The sequence below is a fragment of the Xiphias gladius genome, chromosome 19 (genome assembly GCF_016859285.1).
Source record: "Xiphias gladius isolate SHS-SW01 ecotype Sanya breed wild chromosome 19, ASM1685928v1, whole genome shotgun sequence".
Classification (NCBI taxonomy): Eukaryota; Metazoa; Chordata; class Actinopteri; order Istiophoriformes; family Xiphiidae; genus Xiphias; species Xiphias gladius.
Window position 1 is genome coordinate 5,722,907 of NC_053418.1, and position 13,588 is coordinate 5,736,494.

A 13,588-nucleotide genomic window follows, 5' to 3' on the forward strand; every position below is an offset into this window, starting at 1 on the left:
GTGTGCGCATAAATCGTTGTGAGTGTGCGGATCTCTGTACGAGTGGGTGTAAACATGCATGTGCTCAGGTGTATGTTTTTACATGATTATTCTTCTTGTCTGTTATCTCGTCGGGTGAGACACAATCTCATGGTCAGATTTTAAAACAAGCATGATTCGGTTGCTCTGCAATTCACACAATCCTACTAATTTAATCTTACAGATGGTGTTTTGGTAACAGGACCCTCCGCACATGGCTTTTAGTTTCGATCTCAGCAGTTGAGTCCTATTGTCATAAGCTCCAGTGAAGTCTTTCATTCACAGACAAGAGGCAATGGCACTGCCGCTGTGGTCATTTGCTGCTTTCCAATGAGTCAAGGTTGTAATTTGAATATATTTGTTCAGGGACTACGTCGGTTATTCATCACCCACTCTGCAGTTACCTGTGGCTTTTCTTTTCAGCTTCTGAATCTTGTTTGTTCCCTTTGTTTGTCTTTAAATCAAATTAAAGGTAGCTGTCAGCATGATTAACGGGTTTCAATGTGACTTTCAAATGTACCTAACAGCTGCTGAGAATATATTTGTTTTTGTTTTGTTTGTTTCTTCCTTATCTTTGTTTTTTGTTTTTTTGAGTCGAGTATGTTCACTGCCGGGAGAAAATGGGCGATTCCCATTGTCCCCACTGTTGCTCATTCTGGATGAATGTCTCCTCTGTATGATGTCGTTTAAACAGATTTAGTTTAATTGGAATGAGAGCTGTCAAGAAAATGTCTGTGATATAAAATGTGCAACAGGAAAACAATTGATACAAGATATTGCTTCTATATATAGCTTCTATATATATATATATTCAAAGACAAAGTATAAAATATAAAGAGTACCACTTTGATCTTTTCTAAGAATGTATTTTGATTATGTAAATGAGCACTATGATTCTGCTTGATTTAAAAAAGAGCAAAAAAAGGCCTATTCTATATGGTGTCTCTCATATCCTTTAGGTATGAGGATAAAACAGCAGCATTAAATCAGTGCATGGTGATCTTCTGTCTCCTGTTCATATTTAAAAAGCTCTCTCTATTTACCAGCACTGTGTCAGTCAGTGAGACTGTATCGTGAGGTCTGGCCTTTCTCCCAGGGCTTTGGATGCTAAAAACTTTCTTGAGGGGTTTCTTTTTCTGTGTTTGCATATTGCTGCTGCTATGAACAACTCTGATCCAATCAGCCTCTGCTATAATGACCTTTGTTGTGTAATTGATTGAGAATATTCCATTTTAATGCATCAACTGCAAGGACTTTGCATTTACTTATAAATAAAGAGAACCATTTACAGAATACGTCAACAGAGTTTCTTTGCTTGTTTTTCTTGTTTATAAAAGAAATAAGTCAGACTGAAAGGGTTTATTCCTGCAGTGGGACGAAGCATTTTAGTTTGAAAGTCAGATTTAGATGTTGATAAAGAGCTTTTTCCCTGAAAAACAGATTTGCAGCAAACAAGCCATATGCTTCCCCTTGTCTTCCTGTCTCTCTAAGTGCTGGTCGTCACAGCTCAGAGAGTCTGCACTCAGAGTACTGAGGTGCCTCTCAGTGCCATGGCAACCTGTCAACAGAACAGGCCATCCAAACTTTACACAAGGACTCTGATTGGAGACCGGCTGTCACATATTGAGGCAGTGGCCTCTCTAATTAGCCCAAAGAGTTTGACCCGCCCATGGAGCAAGATAGGTTGCATGGACACATACTGCACTACTTGCTGGTCAAATGCAGTGCAGTGATTTCACTCACAGCACAAATTTTTACCAGCAGGTTGGATCTAAAAACAAAGAACCAAAAAAGAAAGCAAAATTAGAAAATTGAATTCTTCATTAAGGCAGCAACACATATATCCTTCTCAGTAGTAATTTCACCATTATTCTGTGTCAAAGTCATGGTTCATGGGAAGAAGTTGGCCAGGGAGACGCTGCTGCCTTCGGTGCTGGAAGACGATGACGCAGAAACCGAAAGTGTGAGGCTGCAGCTGGGGGAGGTAGGACGCTGACCAAACGGCCACCTCTGCAAACCTCTGGGCAAGGGAAGTGTGACCAATCAGGTAGGCAGGTGAAAGCATGCAGGACTGTCCAGAAGCAACATTTTATGGCTCCTGGGATTAAATAAGACACAGGAGAGAGACTTTTGGGAAGAATTCAATGCATGTTATAGACCAGCAGGGGTATATTTGGTTTTAGAAAGGGGGTCTTAACCTCAACACCATCTCTGGGCATGTCTGAGCAATACAGGCTAAAGAAAACAGGCTAAAGACCTGCAGTTTCCTTTTTTTTTAGGACCTCTCACCCTGAAAGTCTGTTTTAATTACACTTTGCAGTCACATGCCAAATAATGGTATTTCTGAGTAGCCTGACTGAGACACGTAGTGAATAGGCCATAAGCACACAAATAAAGAGAGTGAGAGATCCCTAAGAGCCTCTGGTTGAAGGGTGGGAAGGAAGGGGGGGTTGTAGTGACAAAGGCTAGAGGGACAGAATGATAGAAGTTTGAAGATACAACTTAAAATGGGTCATCCGCATTGATGGACTCAGTGGTCCAAAGTGTAGGTATCATTTATTCTCCTGGCAGATCAAGCAAATCCATCAAATCTCCTCACTCAGGCTGCCAGCAGCCAGCTTCGATGAGTCACGATGTCTTACTTTCTCATTCTCCATCCAGCGAAGAGCGAGCTGGACAGAGGTCGATGTGCGTGGGCCAAAGGACCATCGCTCAAGCCCTGATGGGAATGTGCTAGACAGAGGTGAAAGAGAAGGTGAAGAGGAAGAGGAGGAGGAGGAGGAGGAGGAGGAGGAAGAAGAGAATGAAGAGGAGGAGCTGGGAGGAGAAGAGTGTGCGATCTCTGATGAGGACTACGACACGGATTTGGAGCTCGGAGGTAAACGGAAAGTTGATTAAAAAAAAGGGAGTTAAATTAGGTGGGGAATCTTTACATTTCCTGAAAAAGCGTGTGATATTACCTCTGTTAAGAGAGTGGGGAAATGGCTTGGTGTTGTGAGTCATACGTTTGAAATGAACAATTTCATCCTGTTATTTTCTATCTGAAATAATATCTTACAGTTTTAATTTGATCTCGATGAGAACATGCATTGATAAGGCAAAGCCCCCCCTGTCAACCCCATCTGTTAATCTTCTCCCTACTGCCTTTCCATCTTCTCAGTCTCTGAATGATTCCAGAGAAAGAAAAAAACACAAAACAGAAACTCCTACAGACACCCGCCCACACATGTGGAGCCCTGTTCTGCATCTTAATGATTTCATCTCAGTCTTTGTGTCGGGCTTCCTTTTCACCAGAAGTGAAAACCATCTGGTATGAATGAGCTCTCCTGACAAGGCAAAATGAGCCACAAGGGAGATTTCAATAGCACACTCAAAAGGTCCTCCTCCAGGGGAAACTGCCGCATCTCTCCGTTTTCAAAGAGGTATTGATAGGGAACAATTCAGACAGACACTACAGCCAGTGTCTTTATTTTCGTTGCAGGTAAGGAGGAGGCATATGACCCGACAGGGCAGACGTGCTACATGGAGGCGTGTGAAATGTTACAGGTGGTACCTGCCTCCTACTTCCTGCGGCACATGAAAGACAGCGAGCTGTCCATGATGCACCGTGGGCTCGGGCCACAGGTACTTTAATCACTGCATGAAAAATATCGGGGGGGGGGGTGTTAGAGTTCCGGGAAGAATATGTATTTTTTGTTTTTGCTCCGGAGAGGGTAGAGCAGGGAGGGTGGACTTTTATTTATTTATTTATTATTTTCACCCCAACTTTATATTGTATTATTATTCTACTTTATCATTTTTAGGATTTGGAATCCAGGTGTAGGGCAAAAATATTTTGGTGCCCATCAGCAGCCACTGACCTGCCAAGTTTGGTAATCCGGTGACAGTAAAAACTGTTTATTCAGAGGGAAGAAGTGGTTTGGTCAAAGACTGAGTGACAGTAGCCTTCGATATAATGACAGAGCTAAAATGGAGTGAAAGTGAAGAAATTCAACTCCAAATGAATGATACTGTTGCTCCAAGTCAAGATCTCATGATACGTTTATGTCGTGTTTACATTTTGTTACCACTGCCCCCAAGTGGCCAAGAAAAAAATCAGCTATTGCAAGTTTAAGGTATTGGGGAGAGGGTGTTAATGTTTCTCAAGGGGATGGGCCAGAGAAAATATTGATAACACTAGGGAGCGTCATGCTTTATTAAAAAGTGAAACGTAAGGTTTGGCCCCCCCCAGCCAAATGATTTTCATATATAGCCTTAGACTGTCTGTCCCAGCTTCATAGTGTGCAATCGAGCGTTTCCTTTTTCTTCACCTTTTTCCCCCATCACATCAGTTACACCTGGGGGAACATACTTGACTCGAACTTCCCTTCCTGTAAAAGAGCCACAAATGTTCAAACGTCCACGCGGTCTCGGACCACATGCTGTCAAAAGGTCAGTCTGAGTCTGAGCAGAAGCTAGACATGTTCAATATGATTAGAATCCAACGCTATTTCAGATCCGCCCAGACCTTTGTTCAGTGAATGACACATTAATTCAAAGTCACATTCTCCTCCAGGGGACTGCACTGATCACGAGGAAGTCTGGGGAGCTCCGTGTTAAGTGCAACGCAGCTGAGCCTCAAGGGGTTTTCAGTCCTTTCCCAGGAAATAGATCATGCATGTTCATATATTTGCAGTACACATTACATATAAGCTTGCATATGTCTTGCCCATTACATAGATCTTACCCGTACACATTCAAGTGGAGAGTCCTTCCCCTCCTCAAAGAGAAAGGAGGCTGCATGTATTGATTTATATGCAGAGAGAACTCATTATGCAGATCTGCTTCTAATTTACCTCTGGGGAAACTTGTTTTTGATCCTAAACGACAGCAAATCCTTTTTACCTTTTCACCCATGTAAACGCAGCTTTATTACTTGGTCCTGTGGTGCATTAGATACAATGCCAATATTGTGTCTGCATGTTTTAGTTCTCATATAACCCAAAATATACACAGATATATACAGATCCACAGAGACATAATCATAACGCTTTTTGGCAGGTTTAGACCAAACAGGAAATACATTGCTACATGTTACATTTGAGTGATGTAATTTTATTTTACTCCAGAAAAACATAAACTAAACAAAATGAAAGATGTATATCTAGTAATTTTTTTAACTTAAACCTTGGATAGCCCAATTTTAGCCCACAAGTCAATAACAATTAGACAACTTTTTAACAGTTAATCAATGTAAAATTGCTCTGTAGTTGTACATCTCTGACTGAGGGAAGAGTACCTCCTCTGCAAATGTGAAAATGCGTTGCCTGGAGCTCTTAGCAACACAGTTTGACATTTTTACAGTCTTCCACTGGTCCATAACGCTGTAAATTAAAGTTGTAAAAGTAAATCCATTCCTTAACAAGCCATTTCCAAAGGTTTTGGCTTCAGTAAACATCATTCAGACAGATTAAATTGGATTTTAAATAAGTCTTCACCTGTCAATCACAGTGAGTAGAAGTTGAGTAAGTTTTGCAGTTGCAAAAGGTTATCTATGCAATGACTTGCAGATTGATGGGCTTCTCAAATCCTCCAGAAACCCGCTCTGTGTACATTTAAACACACTATCCTCTGATGGGATTGTTTCTGCTCTCCTGTTTTTTAAGATCAAGTTAACATAAGGCTTCATGCACTCAACTTTCTCATTAGCTGTGCTGGAAACTATAATTTTCTTGTTCCGCGAGCTTCATTTCTGACCCACGCCTCCACACAGCTTCCTTCTGCCTCATTTGTCTCACACAGGTTTAATATTTCCCTCTTTCCCTCTCCGTCTTTCTCCCTGCCCACCTGCATCAGCAGGCTACATCTACTCTTTTAACTGGAACACAGATAAGAAAATATACTGCACGTGACAAATGGAAGGATGTCACTCTGAGAAGGGGGTTGGTTGTGTGTTCGCAGGGCACCAAAGCACTGGCAGTTCCCCTGGTAACCAACACTTCAATACTGAGGCTGAACCTGCGAGATAATTGGATGGAAGGAATGGGCGGAGCTGCTATAGCCGAGATGTTAAAGGAAAATTGTTACATTACAGGTGGTTTTACTAGGCACTCAAGCATGCACACATTTTTCTCCTTTTCCCTTACTCTGTCTCGATCACCTTTCTCTAGCGAACGTCCCGCCCGCACTCCCACTCGTAAGCCACTCTCGCCTCAATGACGTGCCACGGCACACAATGTAACATCTGGGGTCCCTGTCTAATATCTTTTAAATGTCAACTGTATAAGCAGTTCAGGAACCTATGGGGAGGGTCTGTGGAGACTGACTCCTGTGAGTTATGCGGGCTCTTTGGGCTGGCATTCTTTTTAACATCCTTTGTCATGCACCGCTGTTCAACTTTCAGGGGTAATCCCATTTTCTGAATATACAGTATAACAAATTAGTTGCCAGCACATATTTTGCGGATGCTGCAGCGGACATCGGCCAACACAGAATTTTAAAAGGCATTGTTTATATATGATTTTAAATGAACAAATACACAACAAATTAAAACTCCAATCAAATTTCAGTTTATCCAATAGTCCATTAGAAACATTTCACTCAAAACCCTCAAATGTCAGCCTCATGGTAGACCCTGTGGACCCTTTTCGTGGTGGAAAATACATCAGCTTCTCCTGACACATATTGGGGTTTTTTTTTACTGGCCCTCTTTCCACCACCATACCTTGACCTTTGACCTGTGCGTTTGTGTGTGTCAATTCCAGAGTTGGACCTGTCCGACAACAATCTCGGGGATTACGGGGCCAGAGCCATTGCTGGCATGCTTAAGGAGAACAGCACCCTGGTGAGCCTCAATCTGTCAGGAAACCATTTCACGGACCGGTCTGCTGAACACCTTGGCCCGGCTCTCATCACCAACACCAAGCTACAGCACCTTGACGTCAGCCACAATGCTCTGAGAGAGCGTGCAGGTAGCACAGCGATTAGCCATGGCTCCCAGTTTTTATTAAGACGATATTAAAGATTTACACAGTAGATACATATTTTCAAATATTTTCAATAAGCAGCACCAGAAAACTGAATCTCGGGACCCAAAAATTATATGCGGCATCAATAGATATCAAAGGACATTAGAGGAGGTGTGAGTAATGAGGTGTCTGTGAGTCCAGTTAATTTTGGACAGAGCTCTTCCCCTCAGTGGGTTTTTTGTTTTTGTTGTATTTCACTTTCATCGAGGCCAAAAAAGAAAACAAAAAACTGACTTAGAACTGATGTAAAACGAATGACAAAAAGCAAGTGGACAGCTGAACAAAGCATGCGGACACTCATGTGTGACTGCTGAACAGCTCATTGCGAGACCACCGGGATTAAGATGCATTTTTGGAACCTGGCTGCAGGGATGTAGTGAGGTCCAGAACCGACGTTGGGTAATAAGGCCTGGCTCTCAGTCCGCATTCCAGTTGATCACGAAAGTGCTGGAGGTCAGGCGTCCAACTTTAAACGTGAGACTGCTGGCTGAAATTTGGAAGCACGCTGTATGTTGCAGCCTTAAGAATTCCCTTAGTTGCCGTTAAAGCACCTATAGCCCAAACCTTGAAAAACAGCACCAGATCAAAAGTCCACAAACATATGTAAAGAGATATGCATACAGTGATAAAGAAGTTCACACACATTTGGCCATGTGGTATAAGGTAGACTGTGGATGAAGTCATTTCCCGAGACTCTTTTTGTTTTTAGCTCAGAAATATTTGTATCACTTTGACATAATTTATAAACTTTCCATCTACAGAAGATAGCTGTTCAAAGAAAAGAAAAATAGTAAATTTCACATTAGCATAGTCTTTTAATTGACATGACACTTATACTTAAAGCCAATAATATATAACTCATATGTTCTTTTGTTTAAACATGACTGAAATTCCATTTTAAAACTACAAGTAGTTGTGGAAAAGCAGCTGTATAGGTGAATGCAAAGACCTGTTTTTCTGCCTTATTAAATGATAATTGAATCAAACTGACCAAATTACTCTGAAGAGTGCAGATTCAAGGGTCAAGGATCAGGGCTATCTTTATTATCCCCGAGGGGCAATTTGTTGTACAGTCAGCAGTAACAACAGGACCATCAGACAAACAATAATAATGGACAACAAATACAACGTAAAACAACACTGAATTATTTAAGAGGCCAATGGCAGCCGGGACAAAATAGCTCTTAAGTCTATTTGTCCTGTGTGTTGGCAGATTGCATCTGCGGCCAGATGGTGGCAACGGCAAGGGTTGGTTAAGATTAGCCTTGGAATGACTGGGCCTTCTTCAAAGTCCTAACCTCGTACAGATGATTTAAGTCCGTGCAGGCCGTGCCTGCAAACTTTTTCTGCACATCTTGACGACACCCTGCAATCTGTTTCTTTTTTTGAACCAGATTGCCAAAGATTAATTTTAGATCATGACTATATGCAATTAACGTTATCAACTATTATAAGATCTTTTGGAAAACCATTCTCATAAAACCAGTGAGAGTTTGCTGTAATAATGTAGCCATATCTCTAAGGAGTCGTAGGAGAGCAAGCAGCGGCAGAATGTGGCATTCAAAGGTCAGGAACATTTCGCCTTCATTAAAACCTCTTTCAATTATCACATGGATGAGCTTTGTGACAGGCACCTCGCGGAAGAATGGTGGAACAGGATGCACTGAGCATTTGATTGAGGTTAGGAAATTGAAAATAAATCTGTCTGTGGGAAAAGGGGACACCACCATGTCTCACTGCCACGCGTGTGCTATGATTCATCCCCACATATTCAATTCTGTCTTCTCCCCTGCTGAAATATCAAAGGACATCCGCGTGCATTTTGAGTGCACTCTTCTATATAGTAGGTCCCTGAGAGAAAGTATGCCACTCAAACACTCTGACGTTCATGCTGTGGTGTTATTGCTTTTTCAACCAAGCTCAGTAGGAGCATCTTTTTCTATGATTATGAACCACTGAGTGCCATGCACTTTCTTATCCCGGTGATAAAGTGGGTGAGATGATGATATGGAGCTTTCTCTCTCTGGGATCTCTGTCTCTACAGTCCTCACTTACTAGAGCTTTTATGCCATGGAACACACAGTCACACCATCTCGGCTTAATCTACTGTAGATATGATAAATGGCTCCCAGAGAGCACAGAAGTGGGTGTTTGCTTTAAAAAAAAATTACGTCTCATGGTGCTTTTTACCAATAAAATATTTAAAATATCTAAAATATTTTGCACCAGCCTCATACAAAATAACGATTAACAATGAAAATAACAATTATTTATACAATTAAGTATTTTGAATAAATTAGATGTTCCTGGTTTTTACAAATGATCAAACTCAATGATAAGAACTTTTTTAATTGAGCTTTTATTTTGTCGTACTGCCATTAAGTTTTTCTTATTTTTTTCCCCACTCCTAAGGGCACATCCTCAGAGACTCCCTGTCAGAGAACACGGGGTTGAGATCCCTTAGTCTGGCCTGGAACTGCATTCGAGGGAGAGGAGCTGTGATGCTGGCCAATGGCCTCAGGGTAATGCACCTTGAAATCAGTGTTTGAACACCATATTAGTTTTCAAACTCATGCAAGACAAAAGAGGATCTACAGGTAATGCAGCAAAGGATTAGACCAGGACACTTGGTTTTTTTAGCTCTTCAGTATTCAGTATTCAGTATTCAGTAAGAATCAAAAACATTGCTCTTGTCAGATTGAAACCGTTATAATAGCACTGTTTAAATAGCAATGTTTAAATAGCACTAAAATAGCACTGTTTAAAACTGAATTTGTTTGGACACCCAAATATTAAACCAATATTAAACATCTCGCACTAAAAATTTTGGCATTAATATGCTGGTTACTGTCTCCACTCATACTAAACATCTGGCCACAGTAGCATTACTAAGGTCCAACACTGATGTTGGGCAATAAGACCTGGCATGCAGTCATTGTTCCAGTTCATCCCAAAGGTGTGGGAGTTCAGGGGTCCAAATTGTTGTCCAAATCATCCCAAAGGTGTTGGATAGAGTTGAGGTCACGGCTCCACATGTCCTTCCACACCAAACTCAGGAAACCATTTCTTCGTGGACCTGATGATGATGATGTACAGGGGAATCCCCATGTTGAAACAGGAAAGGAACTTCCCAAAACCGTTGCCATAAAGTTGGAAGTGTATTAATGTCTAAAATATCCTTGCATGGTGTAATATTAAGATTTTCCTTAATTGCTACTTAGGGGCCATGAAACCATGAAAAACAGTTCCACAGGAACAGGCATATCCACAGACTTCTGGTAATTTAGTATGCATAAGGGGTTTTCTATTGAAAAGTGAATTGGCAATGAATTTTGGATGAACCATGGGGATTGCCCGTAGCAGGATTATACAGTTACTAATGTGACTGTAAAGACAAGATCATGACATATTCTGGCAATGCTGTTTTGCAAGTATAAACAGAGCTTGTATATTAGGTTTAATGATACGATTCAGTAATGCAGCTTGATAGTTGCTAATAGAGGAAGATATATCATAACCTGGCTGACTCGCTTACCCTACTTTGTGAAACAGCCCCCTGGTCTTGCATTCATTTAAGCTTCTCACAGCAGGAAAGTACAATCGCCTTTTTTTCTTTCCACATCTTAACGACCAAGATGGTCAAGGGGACCCTGATCACTAAGCTGCACTCACCGGTTTGATTGATTCAGGTCCTGAGAGTCTCATTACTTCAGGATTTATTCAGCTCTCTCATGTGTCTTTGGTCTTCAGTTAATCTCGTTAGAGAACTTGCTCATGTTTTACTTGTTGTACTTGACCAACCATCTTTTTCTAAATCGAAACCCTTTACCAAACATATTCTTTTCTGTTTTTTAGAGAAACATTTCCCTTAGAACAGTGAATCTGTCATATAATGGCTTTGGTAAAGAAGGAGCCGTTGCTTTAGGACAGGCTCTGAAAGAGAACAACGTTTTGGAGGAGTTGAATGTGAGGTATGAGCCTTTGTTATCTTGGTATCTGATAATCAGATGAGCTTACAGTAACTGAGTAAAAAGGGGCAGAGGCTGCAACTTCAGCTTAGAAAATTCTATCCTAATTCATAAATGAGAGGAAAATGACATGTTTCACCTTGTTTGGCCCTAACTGTGAGGCAAAACCTATACAAAATATCCTTAATGACACTTCTGGTGAGGTCAATAAATCTTAAACACTGGTCACCTTTTTCTTAAAGGAAGATTTTACCATAAACAAAGTTGAAGTCTTTCACTTTCTTCTTGTTTAACTTCTCGAGCAAAATAAAGCTTGCAAATTTTCAGACATTTGTGCTCTGTGGATGAATAATTCCATTTAAAAAATAACACTTTATGATTGTTTCCCTCACACTCCAACACACACATTTTTTTGTTTTGTTTTCTGCATTTGTTTCTCACCACAGCAACAACCAAATACCCCCTGAAGGAGCCATCCATCTCACCATGGGCCTCAAAGTAAACAAGACTATCAAATCCCTAAATGTAAGGTGTCTAAAAGAGATTGGTTCAAGCTCTAAAAGCAAAGGGGGGCATCAGTGGATAAATTGGGATAAATAAATGGATCTCTGTACATTGTTTTAATATCAACACCCAAGAAACTCAGGGGCTCATCTCAACTGGCTGACAAAAAAGTTATGGAGAAGACACTACATTAAGTTAAAGCCTGAGCATTTGATATTGATGCCATGTGCTCGCCTGAGTTGAAAATGGTTTTTGGGCGTTTGATTGCATATGCAAGTCCAAAAACTTACTATGAGCAGGTCAGTCTGGGCTGTGAACAATGGGATAACTTAATTAAAAGTTTTAAAGTTAAAATATAAACAATTCAATTTGTATCTGCATTAATGGCAGCTCATTATTGCAACTGTATCTCGTTTTTCTTTTCGTCCACATATATTCTTCTTAGAACAGTTTTTTTGGTTTACCTTATGTGGACAGAACACAATAAGTTACACTAATGTGTTGTTGGTGCCAAACGTAGCCTGGGAATAAAGAAATAGTTATACACTTAGGGGAATTTGCTGATTTGCTCTCAGCCAGAGTGTTAGATGAGAAGCCTGTTGCCACTGCTAGCAGTTGGCTAGCTTAGCTTGAGCTAGAGACTGGAAACAGGGGTACATAGGTATCCTGGTTCTGTCCAGTTGTTACACAGTCCACCCACCAGAAGCTCACTAATTAACACCTTATATCTCAATTTTTTAATCTGTACAAAAAGTGAAGTGTAAAAATACAATTTGCTGTTTCATGGGATGTTAGCAGTTGCCAGAAAAATAATGAAGACTCGGTCTCAGCCAAGAAATAACTGTTAGTCTTGCACATAAACCAGTATAAGTGGCAAATTGCCATTTTAACAACAAATTTGATGTAATGTGTTAATTGGGGAGCTTTAGATTTGCTGTTTGGTGCTATTGTTACCACTGGATAGAGACAGGCTAGATGTTTCCAGTCTTTATGCTAAACTCAGTTAAGCTAATCAACTCCTGGCTCCAGCTCCAAATTAATTCGGAGATATGAGAATGGTATTGATCTTCTCATCTAATCCTGCACTTCTCCTTTTTTCTCTTCCTTTCTTTTGCCATATTCTTACATTTCTAATGTTTATCTCTGGCCAGATGGGTAGGAACCCCATCCAGAATGCTGGGTGCTATGGCATCCTCAAGTCTATACAGGAAAACCCAGATTCAGCCATGGAAGCATTAGACTTTGCTGTAAGTAACACAGGCTGTATTTTACCTCTATGAGAATTTCTGCAAATCTTCTCCCTTTTGCAGGAGACAAACTTATTCACTTGCTTCTCTGTGTATCACTTTTTATAGGGCATCACAGTGAACCAGGATTTTGAAGACTTGCAGACAACAGTGAAAGAAATATTCCCTGAGCTTACAATAAGTCATGGGGGCAGAATTGGCACACTCAGGAAAACAAAAGCTTGAAAACTGTTACTGATAATGCTGTACTTTTATGCCAGAAAAGATGGAAGGAGTCTTGGTAAAGCCCAGTGGACGTTTTTGTCAACAGATGAACCAAAGGATGGATGCCTGCAAGGATATCGTTTTTAAAAAGCTGTCATTTCTTTTAAAAAAGACGCATGAGAGCATAGCGTTATGAATAAAATGTATTTGATTTAATGTAAAACTTGTTAAATACCCAATCAAATTAAAATAAAGATACTTCAGAGTTTGTTTGTTCATTTTCTAAAAGACACAGTGCATAGACAGCTTGTGTGCCGCTAGCATTTGAAATATAGTGTGGTTCAAGTCATTGAACATGGGCATACAATACAGGTATTGAGTTTGATTCTTTTTAGGTATGATCTGATTTGATGTTATATAATGTCAGTGGGTAGAATGATGGAGAGGATCAGGGAGCACCACATTTTGTATGAAAAGAACTGAAAGTGGGTTGCACAAAAAGGATTTAAGTACTGCATGACTAGTCTAATAGAGAAACCAGCTTTGAAAGAACAGGCCACTATTAGATAAGAGATCTGTTTACTGCAGCAGGACAACTCAAACAGTGTTAGATATGGTAAGCTGTCATTTGGAGATGGTC

The 13,588-nt window shown here is 40.6% G+C and overlaps 1 protein-coding gene across 1 annotated transcript; it reads left to right on the forward strand.

Moving 5' to 3' along the window:
* The first annotated feature begins 1,763 nt into the window (after window positions 1–1,763).
* lrrc74b (leucine rich repeat containing 74B) lies at window positions 1,764–13,178 on the forward strand. Its single transcript, XM_040155958.1, has 10 exons — window positions 1,764–2,002; window positions 2,680–2,896; window positions 3,500–3,642; window positions 5,959–6,091; window positions 6,762–6,968; window positions 9,438–9,547; window positions 10,881–10,996; window positions 11,440–11,518; window positions 12,649–12,744; window positions 12,853–13,178. Exons 1-10 carry the CDS (start codon window positions 1,904–1,906, stop codon window positions 12,967–12,969), a joined length of 1,317 nt encoding a protein of 438 aa, XP_040011892.1. The 5' UTR covers window positions 1,764–1,903; the 3' UTR covers window positions 12,970–13,178.
* Window positions 13,179–13,588: the final 410 nt, after the last annotated feature.

Excerpts from the sequence above, each read along its gene's own strand:
- lrrc74b (XM_040155958.1), top strand. The coding sequence starts at position 1,904 with ATGGTTCATGGGAAGAAGTTGGCCAGGGAGACGCTGCTGCCTTCGGTG. Across the intron at positions 2,003-2,679 it reads TGAGGCTGCAGCTGGGGGAG|CGAAGAGCGAGCTGGACAGA; the intron begins GTAGGACGCTGA and ends TTCTCCATCCAG. Across the intron at positions 12,745-12,852 it reads TGGAAGCATTAGACTTTGCT|GGCATCACAGTGAACCAGGA; the intron begins GTAAGTAACACA and ends CACTTTTTATAG.